Source organism: Cyrtonyx montezumae, unplaced genomic scaffold, assembly GCF_038088225.1.
Source record: "Cyrtonyx montezumae isolate F1298 unplaced genomic scaffold, pur_monq_1.0 scaffold_21, whole genome shotgun sequence".
In the NCBI taxonomy this organism is placed as follows: Eukaryota; Metazoa; Chordata; class Aves; order Galliformes; family Odontophoridae; genus Cyrtonyx; species Cyrtonyx montezumae.
The window spans coordinates 6202253-6219003 of NW_027071948.1; the positions used below are offsets into that span (position 1 = coordinate 6202253).

A 16751-nucleotide genomic window follows, 5' to 3' on the forward strand; every position below is an offset into this window, starting at 1 on the left:
AGCCCACAGCTTCTTGCAGCCTCAAAAGGGCACCTCCTACACCAGGAACCGATTCGCAGCACAGTCAAGAGGAATATGCTCAAAGAAAATAAATCACAACAGCAGAACTGCATTGCCACGTTGCTCTGAACTGGGTTTGTGAGCAGAGTTCTCTCAGTGTAGGTGCACAGGATCCATCCCTGAGCAACAGATGCCCTCCAGCGTTGTCGCTGCCCCATTCTCATTCCGTTTGCCCCAGCAGTCTCCCCATCCCTGTCAATGCCAGCTGTCTGTCAGCACTGTGCTTCCACTCCATCCTGTGACTGAGCACACAAAGCTCCATTCCTTCCATCCAGAAAGAAACTTTGAAGAAGCAAATTCAGGAAAACATTTTATAAGTACCATTTCTCCCTCTCCCAGCGCATGGGACAGAAATACAACATAGCTTTTCCTTCTTTACAGACTAGAACAAATACCATCCTTTGGAATGCTTTCACTTGAGTGCACTTTACTTTTTTTAAAGCAAGCTATAGTAATGATTACCAAGCAGTAGAAAAGTGCAGAGTTTTGGGCAGCAGCTTTCTCCAGAGGGTTGCACTGGTTATTATTCTATTCTCCTGAGACAGAGAGTTGCTCCAACTCCACTCCCTCTCACACAATTTCATTGGCTCCATCCAGAGCTGCTCATCGGATTTTCTTCTCCATAAATAAGGTATGTTGGCCCTGAAGATAGCTCACTATTTTTTCTTCTATTTCCACGCCTTGCGCTATTTCCTCCTCAGAAAGAGATAATGGAGTCTGTGAGTCTTTGGTTACAATAATAACAGAGGTTCTCCGTGACTCCAGGATATTTGCTACCACCACCTGGTGACGATACTTCTCCAGAGCCCGACGTGATTTATCGATCAAGATTAAGGGATCTGTCTCCAGTTTAAAGGAAATAACAAAAGCCTCAGGAGCCCATTCTTTGACGAGTGGGGACAGCATCTTTGGCACCATCTTCATCGTGATCTATGGTGGGGAAAGACAATGGAGAAAAAGAAATTGTTGAAACAGAGACTAAAGAAATTCTGCCTTTACTTCATGTGAGTTTTACAATGGAAGGATTTCCAAGATGTTATTTTGTTATTTCATGGAACAAGGTAAAACGCCACTAGCACATACTGCAAAACTGAATTCAAATGCCTATCTGCTGCTAACAATAACCAGGGCGTTCTTAAACCATGAAGCAGGTATGCAGTAACTGCATGAGCTTGTTTATCTAAGTACTAAAGTCCACTCCAAGAACATAAACATCAGCAAAGGAATGTAAGTGAAAAACAACTGCAAAATAAAGTGTTTTCAGCTTTCCAAACATCTTATCAAATCATAACCCTTCTATCATCTCTTTAAGGCACATGAAACATCCACATCCCAAAGTATGGGGAAAAGGAGTAACAGCCTTTTTACTCCACCTTCTCATTTGGGTCTGCTGCTGGGAATCAGGTCATGTCTTATTTTTCCCATGCTAAGGAATTAATTGCGAAAACATGTTTCTGATCAATGAGCCACTGCTCTGCAACCCCTCCCAGGTCTCACTGTCAGTCCCCTGTGACTGCAGCTATGTCAGGACAGTTGGGCACGGACAGGAGCCTTATCCAGGTGCATCTCACCTGCAAGGCCCCCTCTGAGGACTGGATCTTGTGCTCGGGCATCTCCGAGGCAGGGATGTAGAAATCAGAAACAGCAGCTGCCAGGTAAAACATGACACTGGAGCCTGCGAGACATAACCATCACCCACTGTCAGCATCCTGCACAGAGTAGCCAGGCCCTGCTGCACCGCTGTTGTGCAGCAGGCCACTCTGCCATCCTCTCCTCACGCTGTGAGAGCCTGAGCCCCTCACACACACTTCCAAGAAGGGACTCAGAACAGCACCAGAGGTGATCACAGGGATGAGCTCAGACCCTCAGCAAATGGGTCTCCCTTCCCCCATAAGACAGCGCTCCCACAGTGCAGATCCCTCTGTCCCCTCGGAGCCCGGGGGTCCCGCCGCCTCTCACTCCCCTCCCGCCGCTCCCAGCCACTCGGCCGGCCCCCCTCGTACCGAAGGGCGCCAGGGCGCGGGCGGCGGCGCGGAGCAGCGCCAGGTACTCGTTCAGCTCAGTGAATTCGAGCGACAACAGCGCACCCGTGTCGGCGGCTCGCCGGTACGCGCGGAGGGCGGGCAGCAGCGCGGGCAGGGCGGCGGGATCGGCGGCCACGCCGGGGGGCGGCCCCGGAGTGAGGCGGAGTGCGTCGAGCAGCGCGGGGCCGGGCGGCGGCAGCACGCGGGCCCAGGGGAAGGCGGAGCGCGCGCGGTGCAGGAAGCAGACGCCGTACCCGGCGCTCACCAAGCGCTCTGCCGACACGGCGCCGCGCCGCCCGCTGCTGAAGTTCTCCAGGAAGCGCACGGCCCGCGCCTCCAACGGCACCTGCGTGCCGCCCGACGTCACCAGCGCCACGCGCCGCCCGCTCGCCGCCTGCGCCGCCGCCCAGACCCGCACGCGCTCCTCAGCCTCCGCCGCTTCCTCCTTCGCCGCCGCCATGCCCGCCCTACCCCCGCCTACTTCCGCCGGAAGCGCCGCCACCGTGCCCGCGCCGTTCACTTCCGCCGGAAGTGCCGCTCCGTCGCCAGGGCGACGCGGGCGCCGCGCTGCGGGACGCTGGAGCGGCGCGGCCGCTGTGAGTTGTGCGGGGCGGCGGCGCGGCTGTGGTGTCCCCGCTGCCGCCTCACGTGTTACTGGTGAGGAGCCTCGGCTGCCCGCAGCCCACGGGGACCTCGGGGCCGGTGTCACGAGTCGGGTTCGGGGTTCGGTTGCGGGCGGGCGGTGCGGGCGGCTCTGTGAGTGAAGGCCTTAACGCGGCGCCGAGTGCGGTTCACGGGAGTGTGCTGACATCCCGCCGAGTGTGTGCGCTCCTCTGGCTGCAGGCCGAGCATCGGTCTAAGTGCCTCATTGCTCCCCACAGCTACCTCAGAGCAGGCTGCCGCTAGCTGGGGTCAGTCTCCCAGACCACATCAGGACAGGAAGAAACGGCCTCGAGTTGCCCTCAGGGGAGTTTTGTTTGAATATCAGAAAAATTCTGTCGCCAAAAAGGTTATGGACTTTTAGGACAGGCTGCCCAAGGAGTCGGTGGAGTCATCATCCCTGGAAGTGCTCAGAAGATGTGGAGCTGTGGTGCTTAAGGACACTATTTATGGGTTAATGGTTGGAGTGGTGGCCTTGGAGACCTTTTCCAACCTGAATGATTCAACGGTTCTAAGAAATTGTGGAGTGGCAGCTGTTGCAAATAACTCTTGTGGTGAAAGTCCAGAAGAAACAACAAGCGATAATCTTCTTTTACACTGTTTCCAAGTAAACAAAAATATCATTCTTATTTTGTTAGTGATGTAGATCATCAGAAAGCCGACTGGGTTAGCATCCATGAGAAAATATGCCATCTGCTGATTCCAGTCCGCATAACCCTCCCTTTTCTCTCTACTGAAGAAGAAAGAAAACATGGAGTGGAGCAGCTGGTGAAGAGGCAGGTATGTACAAGAAGGAGGAATACCAACCACTTCAAAGTGCTGCCAGTAAGATTTGATTAGATCTCTTTCTATATTTTGATGTACGTTGTGTTGGGAGGGCATAGTTTGCTAATCAGTACTTTGTTTACAAAAATATATATATTAAAGACTGTGCAAATAACATTTCCCAATAAAAGGAGCGGGAACATTCTCCAATTCTAAAAGTCTCTTGCTTTTTGGCAGTCCTTTCTCCCAAGTCCTGAGCTTCCTTATCTTCCATCTCCTGCCTTTTAAGGGCAATCAGGAGTAAGTCCATTGGGATCCAGCTGAGTTTTGGTTCTCAGGAGAGTGTCCTCATCCCTCACCGATGGGAGGTTTTCCCCTTTCTCAAAGCAGAGAGCAAAGAAATAAAACCCTTCCCCTTGTTTGCCTGAACAACTTTAAATGCTCTTTCCCACTAAGTGTGGTTTTTTTATCTCTGCTTTTTGGCCTCCTTGGAGGTGCAGATGTGCAGCTACTTTCCAGTCAAAGAGGTTTTGAACTGTTTTTTGTTGTTGTTTGTTTATGGGATTGAGGATTTGCCCTTCCACAGTGTTGATAAAATAAAATAACCCACCCAAATACCTCTATTACTTAGAACGATCTTTCCCATAAAAATAAATCATTCTTGTATCATTGCATAACTCCTAATCACAGAATGGTAGGACAACAGAACAACTGAAAGTGAAATGGTAACAAACAAACAGTGCCACTGAGAGGATCATTAATCTTCTGTATTTTACATCATGTATTGTTTTTAAGATTGTTTCTGGGTCAGGTGTTAGTACCTTGGCTCATTGCTGAAGTCATTACCTTTCTTGTGAGCACGCAGAAGGAGAAAGCCTAGAAGAGATGAAACATGCATGGACAAAAGTCGTGGGTGGTGAAAGCTTGTGGGAGGCTTTAGGCAACAGATTCCTTGAAGAGTTGTAGCAGTTAGGCACTGACACCCGAGATTGTTTAGAAAATGTCACCTGATGTAAAATCACAAACAAGATTGTTGAGCAAAATGCAGAAAAGATGTGTTACAGTGGTATGTGGTAGAAGCCAAGAGGGTGGTGGTGATGATGTGAAGGCTACGGCTCATTATCTAAACGTGTAGGAGGGTTCTGGAAGTGGGAAAGACATCCTAAAGATAGGAAAAACAGGCTTCACTCATGATACAGACAAGCCCTTTAGTTGCACAATTGTCTGTCAGGAGTATTTGTATCACACAGGGTCAAGAAAAGTGCAGGATGCTGTCAGTTTTCGTGCTTGCTTAGAGCTTTTCCAAAAAACTTTACATATCAAACATTATTGACAAAAGCATCTGTTACTACATCACTGATTTGATAGCAACTAAAATTATGCTAAATACATTACAACACACGTAACTGCAGAACCAAAGCAATAGTTCAGCTGGAAGCTAATCATTTGTTTTTATAAGGTTCTATGTAGAGCACTGGAACAAAGAGCTGGTGGAGAAGTAGGCAAAGGGACAGTCACTCCTCTTGGCTGTGGTGCACACCTAGGTTAGCACACAGTGCCTACAGAACTGCAGCTTGAGTCAAGGCTTGGATTTCAATTGTTTTTCTAAGTGAAATTTTTTACAGGACTTTTAACAACTCTCATTGCATTTGTTCTTTGACCTTAATATATACTCCAAACTACTTAAACAAAGCAGATTTTCAGAGTGTTATGTTCAGGGAAAAGCTACATAGTCTCTTCACAATCAGAGAAAAGCCATGGGTTAATTATTGTCTGAACTTTTCCCTTGTACTTCACAAACTCCTGTGCTGTGCTTATTTGCAAAACATGGAACTCAAGCCTCTGTCAGGACACAGGAAAGTTTGTGCACATCGGAATGCCCTTTGGCCTAAGGGAAGGTGCATTAAGCTGAGAGACAGGAGGTTATGAATTTCATACCTCAGATGTGCTCCAAAACTTTGTTGATAGAAATCTGCTTTTGTCAACATAGCCACGGGGGTGCCTACAGACAATACCTCCAAACTGAAAAAACTCCAAGTTTCTGTTTGTAGAAAGCCTCACCTGCCTTCACCGAGCATGATGTCAGCTTACCACAGCCTCTGGGAATGGGAAAAAATCTGCATCTCGGCCAGCTACAGCCATCCTTCAGCATCAATGCCAGCCCTGCTGACTGCAGGCTTTCACTCCAAGGGCCCACGTTCAAACTGACTGGAAGCCCATATTCCTCTTTAAGTTGTATTTTTCTTCAAGCAAGCCATCATGACGGGTGCCTGCAAGTGTGGAAATGGATGTGACACAGAGCCCCGAGGGTGTTTCTAACTCCCTGTTCCCACCTGCAGCTGAGCTGTGCTCCTCAAACTCTAACCAGGGGAAAAATACATGGGAGCATCTTCAGAGAAATCTCTGTAATTGCAGCGCATGTGAAGAGAGCTACGAGCAAGACAGTGCAGGGCCAAAGTTAATGATGCCTCCAAGGCTTGCAACTGTGCTGTCTTAAATATTCCATGCCACAGGGCTTCTGCTGTCTCCTGCCCTTCCTCCTCCTGTATATGCTGATAGCACAGGTGCAGGAGCAGGGAGATGATGGTTGTGCTGCCATGCTCCTGGATGTCCTTGCTGCTGTAGGTTACTCTAGAATGTGTTCTGTGAAACTCTCATTTATCTGGAAAGCATGTCCCTTTATCTCAGCCAGGATTTCCAGTACACACACACTGTCCTTGTGGTTCCCTGTCTGCCTCTCTGAGCACTTGAAGTTCAGTAAAATGCTTAAACCGTAACCTGGCTTCAAAAAGCACTGAAATTTCCTTTTTTCTGCCCTCTGCTCTGCTGCAGCCGGGAAACATCAGGCAATGGAGCTCAGCCTGCAAGGAGGCACAACATTATTTTCTGCAGGTACTCGCTGCACAGGCCTGCCTGTGCCTCCTAGCCAAAGAAGAACACTTTGCTGACTTACCATGCAGCCCTGCTGGGCATACCAGCAATGAGACTTGTCTGCAGGCAGCCTTCCCTCTGTACTACTTGTGCAAAAAGCCAACAGAGAAGTGTTGGGAATTGGCAACAATTACGATGGCAGCTAAGAGAAATAGATAGGTAAGCATCCTGGCTCCTTTTCATTTGCATCCTGTGGCATGCTGTGAGGGCACACCATCTGCAGTTGCTGTAGAGCTCTTGGCATGGAGCAGGCATTCAAATAGAGAAACATTTCTGGAGCTGATGATCAGGTGCTGCAAAGGGTGACAAGACCAAATGTGGTGTGGGCTGCCAGGAGCAGCAAAGGACAGGAAGCAGCTGTACCTGTGGGAAATATAGTTTCTGACAACAAACAGAAATCCTACAAAACTGCTTGACCCCCAGACCAAGCTTGGGTGATTGAGAAAGTAGAATCATGGAGTGATTTGGTTTGGAAGGGACCTTAAAGCCCTTCAGACCTTCTGCCGTGGGCAGCTTGCCAGCTAGTAGATCAGTTTGCCCAGGGCCCCATCCAGGATACAGGATCATAATGCAGTGCACTGGGGTTTTCTGATTTTGACTAGCTTTTCAGACTGCATCCAAACCACCAGTCCTTCAGAGAACTGGCCAGCAGAGGGTGAGAGGAAGCTGCCAAGCCCTGGGAATCACGCGGTATGCTGCTGTCCCACTCCAACCTGTCCTTACTCGGTGCTATGGGGCAGTATGCTGTGGCACGATGTAACAAGCTCTCTCCTTGCTTCCAGACAGTGTCTCCTCTCCTGCAGCTGGAAATGTGCCATGCTGGCACCGGCCTGGCAAACCATACGCTCTGCTGCCTGCTATGAGTCACCGTTATCGTCAGCAAAATCCTGCTGTAACCCCTTTGTCTGATCTTTTCTATGGTCTTGTGATGATCATTTTCTGTGCTTCGCAGCTTTTATTGCTACAACCTTGTTAGTCCTTTTTCATAGGCCTGAAGGATTCTTTGTCTCATAAGACACCACATGACCTAAGATGATGCCCAGAGCTGTTCTTACCAGAAGTAAGAATGAAATCCAGGCACTAATATGACAGCTTTAATTTCCATCTATTAATTACAGACACAAATAAAGTTACAACAGTGATTGTTAACAGTGCAAACTGGAATGTAAAAAGAGACCATGCATATTATTTCTCCTTATCCTTTTCTCACCCTGCCCTACTGTTATTTTTCCTGGCAGAAATACATCATCGATCTTACATCCAGCACAGCCCAGAAGTTTATTTTTGATGGAAAGCATAAAAAAGCATTACCTGCAGCTTTGCATGCATTGCGTTTCAGCAGCGAAGTATATGGCTCAAGCTCTGTGGAGCTGGTACCTGCCTATCTCCTCTTGGCTGAGGCCTGCATTGGTAAGCACTGGTCTAAATGGTAACTTTGTCAAGGGCAAGACCTCCCCTGGGTCAGGTTTCTGGTTTCCATTCAGCATTCCAGGGAAGGGAAAGTTCTGCAGTCATTGTGCCATGCTCTGCCCTGCCTGAAATGCATCCAGAGAGATTTGAAATGTCACCCTCTGTTTTCTGTGTTGGTCAGGAGAAAAGATTTCTCATTGATGGTGAGAAATCAATGCAAAATGGAACATTTTCTCCATCTCTAACCGATTCTCACAAGAGAAGCTGTATAAAGTTCAGCTCTCTACCTCTGTGGCTTCGCATGACTCACAAAAGCATTACATTCCCAAGGATGATAGGGCAGTTTTCTCTGGGAACCAGCACACTTTTGAGGCCATCCCACCAGAGGAACACCTCTGTTAGTTCACAGAAGTGAGCTCTGCCTGCAATGAGCTTTTTCTCATTGACTGTATGGCTCAGCTGCACACAGAGAGGACTGAGAAATGATTGTAAACCAGTGCTGTTACAGGAGCAGACACAATGCCCTGCTGGCAAAATTGAGCACTGTCAAAGATTGTTATAAAATGAGGGGGAAAGAGGAGGGAAAATATCCTGTCAGTATTTTCAGTGTGATAATACAGCAGTTGTGAGATTCAGCCTGGCTTGGACGTGTGTTTCAGAGGCATTGAATGCAATGTGATTTCTGGTTTCTCTTGTAGGTTCTCTTGTAAGTTACATTCTGAGTGCTTGCTTGACTAAGGAGAGCTCAGAAATGGGGAATCCACAAAATGTGTCCTCATGTCAAACTGCTGCAGAGGGATAGCAGGCAATATGCTCTACATCTCTAAGCAGATAGTGCTCTATGTCCTGCTTGTTTCTGTGTGTCATTTCAGGTGTTGGCAACCTTCAGCAGGCATCTCACTATCTCTCCCAAGCTCAATGGATTGTCCTCAGATCTCCAGATTGCAGCAGAGCCTTTCAGCATAGATTGCATCGCAGTTTTGGGCTTCTCTATGCCACTGATGGAAACTTTGAACAGGCTTTATATCACCTGGCAAATGATGTAAGCCAATAAAAATACTGCAGCCCTTCAGCTTTCCTTCCTTCTCTAGCTGTTCTGAGGAATAGGAACCCCCAGCAGACAGGTTCGTAGTGCTGATTTGAAGAACCAGGACAGTACACACTGAGAACACCCGAACTGCACGAGTCTTAGACACCTGCACATCCATGTGCTAGCCAAAGTCGTTTCTTACCAGTTATGGTTATTCTCGAGTGATATATAACTTGCCTTCCCTATATCTGCTTAGAATTTTTACTGTCAGCTTTGTTATGTCCTGATATCAACAGATATTCCTACCACAAACTGCTATAGCTGCCTTTTGTTCAGCAGATAAGTGATGGTACATTTTGACTGTAATATTTTCCTTAATACTTTTCTGTTCAATGGCAGTTCTCCATCATTCATTCTTCAATGAATGTCTCTCTCTCTCTTAACTCTGTAAATGCCTGCTTTGGTGCCTTCTTTCCCAGTTCAATCTTTTTAGTCACGTGAGTGGTTTGACAACACGTGAGTGGTTTCCCATCTAAAAGAAAGGCCGTAAGGAAGACCCAGGGAACTACAGGCCTGTCAGCCTGACCTCGGTATCAGGGAAAGTTATGGAGCAGATGATCTTGCGGGAGATCACACGACACGTGCATGGCAACATGGGGATCAGACCAAGCCAGCACGGGTTCACCAAGGGCAGGTCGTGCTTGTCCAACCTCATCTCCTTCTATGACTGGGTGACCAGACAGGTAGATGAGGGAAAGGCTGTTGATGTAGTCTACCTGGACTTCAGCAAGGCCTTCGACACGGTCTCCCACAGTATTCTCCTGAGGAAATTGGCAGCCCGTGGTGTGGACAGGTTCACTCTTCTCTGGGTGGAGAACTGGCTGGAGGGCCGTGCCCAGAGGGTAGTGGTTAATGGAGTTAAGTCCAGCTGGCGTCCTGTTACAAGTGGTGTCCCCCAAGGGTCAGTTTTGGGGCCCATCTTGTTTAATATCTTCATTGATTACCTAGATTAGGGGATTGAGTGTACCCTCAATAAGTTACCTCAGTAAGTTTGCAGATGACACCAAGTTGGGAGGATGTGTCAAACTGCCTGAGGGTTGGGAGGCCCTTCAGAGGGATTTGGATAGGCTGAACAGCTGGGCTGAGCTCAATGGGATGAGGTTCAATAAGACCAAGTGCCGGGTCCTGCACTTTGTCCACAATAACCCCATGCAATGCTATAGGCTTGGGGCAGAATGGCTTGAAGAATGTAGAGAGGAAAAGGACCTGGGGGTGTTGGTTGATGCTCGGCTCAACATGAGCCGGCAGTGTGCCCAGGTGGCCAAGAAGGCCAACGGCATCCTGGCCTGTATTAGAAATAGTGTAGCCAGCAGGAGCAGGGAGGTGATCATCCCCCTGTACTCAGCTCTGCAGTACTGTGTTCAGTTTTGGGCCCCTCACTACAAGAAGGACATTGAGGCCCTGGAGCGTGTTCAGAGAAGGGCAACAAAGCTGGGGAGGGGTCTGGAGCACAAGTCTTATGAGGAGCGGCTGAGGGAGCTGGGATTGTTTAGTCTGGAGAAGAGGAGTCTCAGAGGAGACCTTATTGCACTCTACCACTTCCTGAAGGGGGGTTGTGGTGAGGAGGGGGTGGGCCTCTTCTTCCTGATAAATAATGACAGGACGAGAGGGAATGGCCACAAGTTGCACCGGGGAAGATTTTGATTAGACCTGAGGAAACATTTTTTCTCTGAAAGAGTGGTCAGGCACTGGGATGGCCTGCCTAGGGAGGTGGGTGAGGCACCGTCCCTAGTGCTGTTCAAGAAGTGCTTAGATGAGGTGCTAAGGGATTGGATTTAGTAGTTGGGTAGGGATAGTGATAGAAGGATGGTTGGACTAGATGATCTTGTAGGTCCTTTCCAACCTTATGAAGCTATGAACAAATGTGGTTACTGCCAGCAGTGTTCCTGGGGATGCTTCTCCTGTTATTTAACTGCCCAAAGGCAAATGAACTTCGTGACTTCCTATTTATGTCCCACATCAACTAAATTTACCCAGTGCAGAGTGATGTATACCCACTACTGTTGCATTTGATAGTAGCATTTTACAACAGCTTTCTGTGGGCGTAAGCGATGACATGCAGTGGAGAAGAATTAGAGGCTTTCTGTCATAACATATACAACTCTGTCCTCATTTAGTTTGTAATCCTACTGTAAACCTACTGGGAGAGATTCCCTGCTATGCCACTTCTGTGGGTTTTTTTAGGTTGCTTTGGTCTGGTGCCTGAAAAGGAGTAGCACAGTAGGTTTTTTACTACTAGTGAGTCTCTGGGCTGCATCAGAACAGCCCAGGACCTGTTGGATTTTGGCTGAGTGTCTGAGATCTGCTGAGAGTCACATGCCAGCTCAGAATAGCTGGAATGTGCCACTGACTTCCCACTACCTTCCCCTCGCTTTGGCTGGGGCTTTGGGAAAGAAACAGCCTCCACAGGCATGTCTGGAGCACTGAAAAGCAGCAGCAAGTTGTTCATTTGAAGACAGGAGACGTGCAGGATGCGCACTAAGAGGAAGAGATGTGGGGAACCTGCCCTGTGCTTCAACAGGGCACCACACCATGAGAAGGAATCTTCTGCCCCAGATAGCAGGGCATTTGGGCATGCTGCATTCCTGTGTGTAAAACACAAAATCCTGCTTTGCAGGTACTCCATTTTACAATCAAGTGTAACTAGTGCTGTACTACAGCCAGAAAAAGACAGAATTTTACAATATTATTAATCCAAAACAATGAAGAAATTCTCAGAGTTTATATGAATGTTAAATTCCTGCTTGTTCTTTTAATATTGTTTTCAGATTTACCTTGCTAGTTCTACATTTGGACTGAAATCCATTGAGGCCTCTGGAGGGTATTTCCACATGGCTAATGTTTTTTTTCGCCAGAACAAAATGGACATAGCAAACTCATTGTATGCTGAGGTTGGTAAATCCAAAGCTCATCCTGTCCCTATTTCTCAATTAACTTCTTATTTTATTGTGAGCTTTCCAATTTTTTTCCCTGTTTCTGACTGCCTTTAATATGATGGCAACCATATCTGTGTTTTAGCATCAACATTTTCATATCCAAACATTTCCCTGAGTTAAAACCAGAACAAATAAATTCTGCAAAAGGAATTGAAGTTGTCATTCTCATAGGAAAACCCCGTTAAAAAATAGCTTTACTACCCAAAGCTCCACACCAAAGATTAAAGACCACAGGCAGAGAAGGTGGCCAGGGGGTTTCCATAACCAAGGAAGAGTGGCTGAGCAACAGTGGGATACAAACAAACTGTGTAAAATGTAAGCAGAATATCAGTGAGAAGTCACACTGCTAAATGCTTGTCAAGCAAAGTGACAGTTGTCTAATGACCATAGTAACCAGGGAAAGAATGAACTTCCACTTGTTCAGCCTGACTTTTTAATGAAGCTTTGCCTCCACTCTGCTCACAAACTTCCACCCAATTTGCTTTGAGTTATCGATTGAGTTAGTTTTGTTCAAGTTTGATGAAAATTAATATTCAGATAGAGCAGTGAGCTTCCAATTCAGGCTCCCACTGGGAGAAGAGATCAGATCTCCACGTGAAACATCCAGCTTGGCAGCTGCCTGCCCACTAACCAGTAGGGGCTGGGGTTGTTGCAGTGGGGACGTGCCCTGCACAATGCATTGTTTATAGAACAGCCAGTTGCTAAATACCGCCTGTTCACATGGCTGAAATAATTCATTCACTTCCTGGTAGGTCACTGACATCTGGCACACCTTTCTTATGAAGTCAGTTCAAACACAGGAGCAAATTCGCAAGCTGAGAGCAGAAAAGTCTCCGTTCACCGAGGACAAGGAAGTGGAAGTCAGTGAAGACACCATGAGTAAGCACCACTACTGTGCAGGAGCATTTGGGAGACAGGATTTTAAAATGTCCACCCATCTTAGTGTTCATATTTACTGCCTTCAATTTTGTACTGCATTGTTGTAGACCAAATTTAGTCAGAATCGTGGGTTCTCCTGATAGTTATGCTCAGTAGATAGTGCTGGATGAAACAAATGAGGCCACTTCAGAAACAAGTGTGTTCAAGTGGAAACACAGCCTTGCCCTTTTGGTTTACCCTCCCCTTGTCACATTATCCTTGGCAGTGACTTCAGCAATACAAGATGGTGCCTTTCAGGATTCAATTCCACTTCAGTGTTCTCGTTTCTCAGCAGCTCCTTTCCTTCCATTTAATTAGGTGAAATTTCATCTCACTTAGGTAATTTCAGCTCTATCATCTGAAGCAGTGGGACACAATGGGGTAGCATGTGTTAATAATTGGATGTATTAATCTGGAGAATATGCTAGGGGAAGGTGCATGGAGCATTAGGAAATATGCTAGTGTGCATGGTATGACTTCAGCACTCCACTGACCTCAGGCTAGATTCCATTCTTTGTCTTCCTTCTACCATCTACACTCATAAGAATATTGCCAGAGAAGAAAAAAATGCTTCTGCAAATCCCTTTACCTGGCATTCTCTCAAATAGTAGTTGCTGCAGTAGGAACCACCTGAGGCAGGTCTATGTGAATCCATCTTTGGATGTGACAGGAGTATGAAAGTTGCTCTTTTCATGCAGCTGTTATGACTTCACATCCTCACTGAAGGCTAATCAACACAATTACAGAGTGGATGAAAAGATATCTGTTAATGGGTATGGAATTTGCATGGAGCTGGTATGCCACACTGATGCTTGTTGTAGAAGTGCTTTGATGTCTAGAAGAGATAACTGGGCAGTTTTGAATATATTATCTTGTATACATACATCCAACAAGATTGTTTTGTTCTTGATGCAGCTGAAGCCCAGCAAGCAGAAGCAATCCAAGTCCTGAATGCAGTACTGGATATCAGAGAGAAGGCACTAAAGCAACAACCTGGGGAAACTGCCAGAGTCTTGCATGCTCTTGCAATGCTTTATTACCTAATCCTGGATTTATCAAAGGTAAGTTTCACCTGTTGAAAGGGTGCAGAAGGGTGCTGGCCCCGTTCCATGAAGGGAGGAATGCAAGCCAGCTGTCTGTGTTCACTGGCTCCTCTCCTGAGTGCACAACTGCCTTGGAGCACTGGATAACTCAGGGCAAAGCTGCTTGGGCAGCTCTGCACAAGGCCAGCTCATGCTCTGCACACTGTCTGGGCTAAAAAAGCCCACTGGGTCTGTTTTGAGCTCTTTCTCAGCATCCACCGTGGATCCTGTAGTTACTCACGTTTTCTAGGTTTCTCCTTCATCCTGGCAATGTAGGTGCCTGTCACAAGCCACATTTAGACATCAGGTTAGATGTTATGCAGGGAGAAAAACATAGGCCTTGCATGTATCCCTCCGTGAGCAGGACTCCCTGAAATTACCACAGTGGGACCCTGAAATTCTGTTTTGAATTTGTGCTGCTGTATTCAAGAGTTTATGGCCAAAAAATTCAGATGCAACCACAAACTTCAGCGTGCAATTTTCTGCACTTAAAATAATTAATTTTGAGAAAGTGCTGAGCTTTAACTGTCTGGAAATCAGGCCTCTTTGCTTGGGCTGAGCAGTCAGAATCTCAGGTTTCTTCTGCCTGTGGTTTGGAGCATGGAAATACAGATTATTAATGGTCTCCGTTGTGTTAGAGAAGGCTATAGTACAAATAAGTGTTTGGAAGATACAAATTCAAAATAGAAAAAAAATAAAAAGAAGCAAAGCTTTGTAATTGGGAGAGTGTCTAGTCACTGGAAGAGCTACCAAGGGAAATGAGGGATTTAGTTCAAACTGAGTCAGTGCAGCTGGTTTTTCCTGAAATAGCTTTCAGAATGTTCAGATGAACTGGTGTGTCAGATGGCAGGTAATGCTCTCCAGCAGGAGGAGCTGGGGTTGGTAATCTCTTCTGTCTGCACCACTGGATCCTAAATATGATACGTGTTGGCAGCTTTACTCTCTCCTCTAAAGCAGCTTGTACAGGTCACCCTCTGAAACAGGCGGCTGAGCAATTGGAGCCTGGATCAGATCCAGCAGGGCCATTTCAATGAGTCTCTACAGGTATTTCAAGTGCCCTTTGAGAACGGCCAAATTCTTCACAATTACATTGTCTTTTCTGTTTTGCTCCAGGCTTGTGAAATGGGGATGAAAGCCTTTGACCTGCTGAAAGAACAACCCCAACAAGAGTCTCTAGAAGCTATCAGCTATTTGTTAAAGCTGATTGACTCCCAGCCTTCCTGCACAAAATGAGGAGCTCCTTCCACCAGAGCCAGGTGCTTGGTTAGATTATCTAACTACGTGCCTGAAAACGTTAAAAATGCATCGCAAGCTGTAAGTCCTTTCTGCTGTGGCCACCTCTCTACTTGTGTCCCTTTCCATCTGGAAGTGTTAGAAAACTGAGCTTGTGGTATTAGTTAACTGTTACATGCTTGTCGACCTCTGCAGACTGTTACGGAGTAAAAGCAGGAGCACAAGGGTGGGAAACAAAAACACTACCAGTGCAAGGTGCATAAATTGTTGCCTGCTTGCTAATGTAAATAAGGATAACAGCCTCTTATCTCCTGGCATTGTCTGACAGGAAGTTAAGGCCAGCTGAAATGTGTTTGTTACTGTTTTCCTCAAATTTCATTTCACGTTGATGAGTAAGATATGGTGGGAGGCTATGGGGAGGGGCCTGGGGAATGTCTCCATTCCGAACTTGGATGATTAACACCTGCTCCCCAGAACCTGGTTGGGCTTGTTCAGGTGTTGCGCCTCTCTGTAGTTCCCCTCCATTTCCAAATCCCCCCTCTCACTTTTTGCAGACCTCCATCTAGCTGACTGCCAACGTTCAGCCCTCACAGGCTTCAAATGCCCCTGGGAGTGCAGAAGGAAAAGCAGGGCAGAGGGTACACATGGCTCTAGGGGCACTAGAGAAGGGCTAGAGGAGTCCCTGAGAGTGAGATATGTGCAGGGCTGGAGGCAGCAGTGCAGCAAAGTTGGTTCAGACACCAGAGCATGTGACAGCCTTGCACCCCTGGGAAAGAGGTTAAGGGAAACTTGCCCTGCTGCTAAGGTCTGGATTCAGCTGAGCTTTAAGCCCACGATTAAGTCTCATTTACTTCAGGAGGATTTATGAATGCATTTAATTGCCTTGCTGAATTGGGTTGGAGTCAAGTACGCTTTTAAATGCTTCGTCGAGCTGGGACCTGAGCAATTATAAGGGATTGATGCTGCTGGTGAAGGGAAAGTCACTCACTCCAATCCAGCTGATTTTTAATTGGGCAGGGTGGAATGGCTGTGATGGGTGCACGCAAAAGGGGCCCCATGGCAGAGCAGAGCAGCTCCCCAAGACTGTAGGAACGCCTGTGGGAACAGGATGCCAGCAGCCAGGATGCTCTGTGCCTGCTGGCACAGTGCCTCAGGACGTGGGGGATTTGGGTCACTGTGGCTGGGGATTTGGAGCTGTGGCAGTAATCCCCCAAGACGTGCCATGGCCAGGCTCTGTGTGACACATCAGGGCTGGTGTCCCTTCCACAGCACTGCCGCATGGCACAGCATCACTGTTGGCTGCTTAAAGCAGTGCAAAAGTTGATTTTTCATAGGTCTGAGGGCTGGGCAGTGCCAGTAAAGGTGATCAGAGCAACTTGGAGCAACCCAGCAGCCCACCATGCAGGGTATTTGGGAGAGAGCTGGAGGACTTTTACAGCTCTTTTCTATGAACCTTTGGAACAGCCACCTCCACTGTACGTACTTCAGGGCAAAGAGCTATTTCAACAAATAGCAGAAAACCAAAGTGAACAAGCTCAGCACTTCTTTGCCCAGCAGTGTTCAGACTTGCAGCCCTTGGCACCAGGTTAGGTAAAGGGAAAATTCCCCCAGGAAGCAGCCAGGAGATGGCAACAACACAGCC

At 47.4% G+C, this 16751-nt stretch overlaps 2 protein-coding genes across 2 annotated transcripts; one reads left to right on the plus strand and one right to left on the minus strand.

The window, feature by feature from the left end:
- Positions 1 to 357: 357 nt before the first annotated feature.
- On the minus strand, positions 358 to 2545 carry PPCS (phosphopantothenoylcysteine synthetase). Its single transcript, XM_065738209.1, has 3 exons — positions 2064 to 2545; positions 1632 to 1735; positions 358 to 990 (listed from the first exon to the last, which is right to left on the minus strand). Exons 1-3 carry the CDS (start codon positions 2542 to 2544, stop codon positions 664 to 666), a joined length of 912 nt encoding a protein of 303 aa, XP_065594281.1. The 5' UTR covers position 2545; the 3' UTR covers positions 358 to 663.
- Positions 2543 to 15194, plus strand: ZMYND12 (zinc finger MYND-type containing 12). Its single transcript, XM_065738278.1, has 9 exons — positions 2543 to 2569; positions 2617 to 2741; positions 3383 to 3524; positions 7679 to 7850; positions 8723 to 8892; positions 11709 to 11831; positions 12629 to 12755; positions 13710 to 13855; positions 14990 to 15194. The coding sequence occupies exons 1-9, from the start codon at positions 2543 to 2545 to the stop codon at positions 15107 to 15109; spliced, it is 1152 nt and encodes a 383-aa protein (XP_065594350.1). The 3' UTR covers positions 15110 to 15194.
- Positions 15195 to 16751: the final 1557 nt, after the last annotated feature.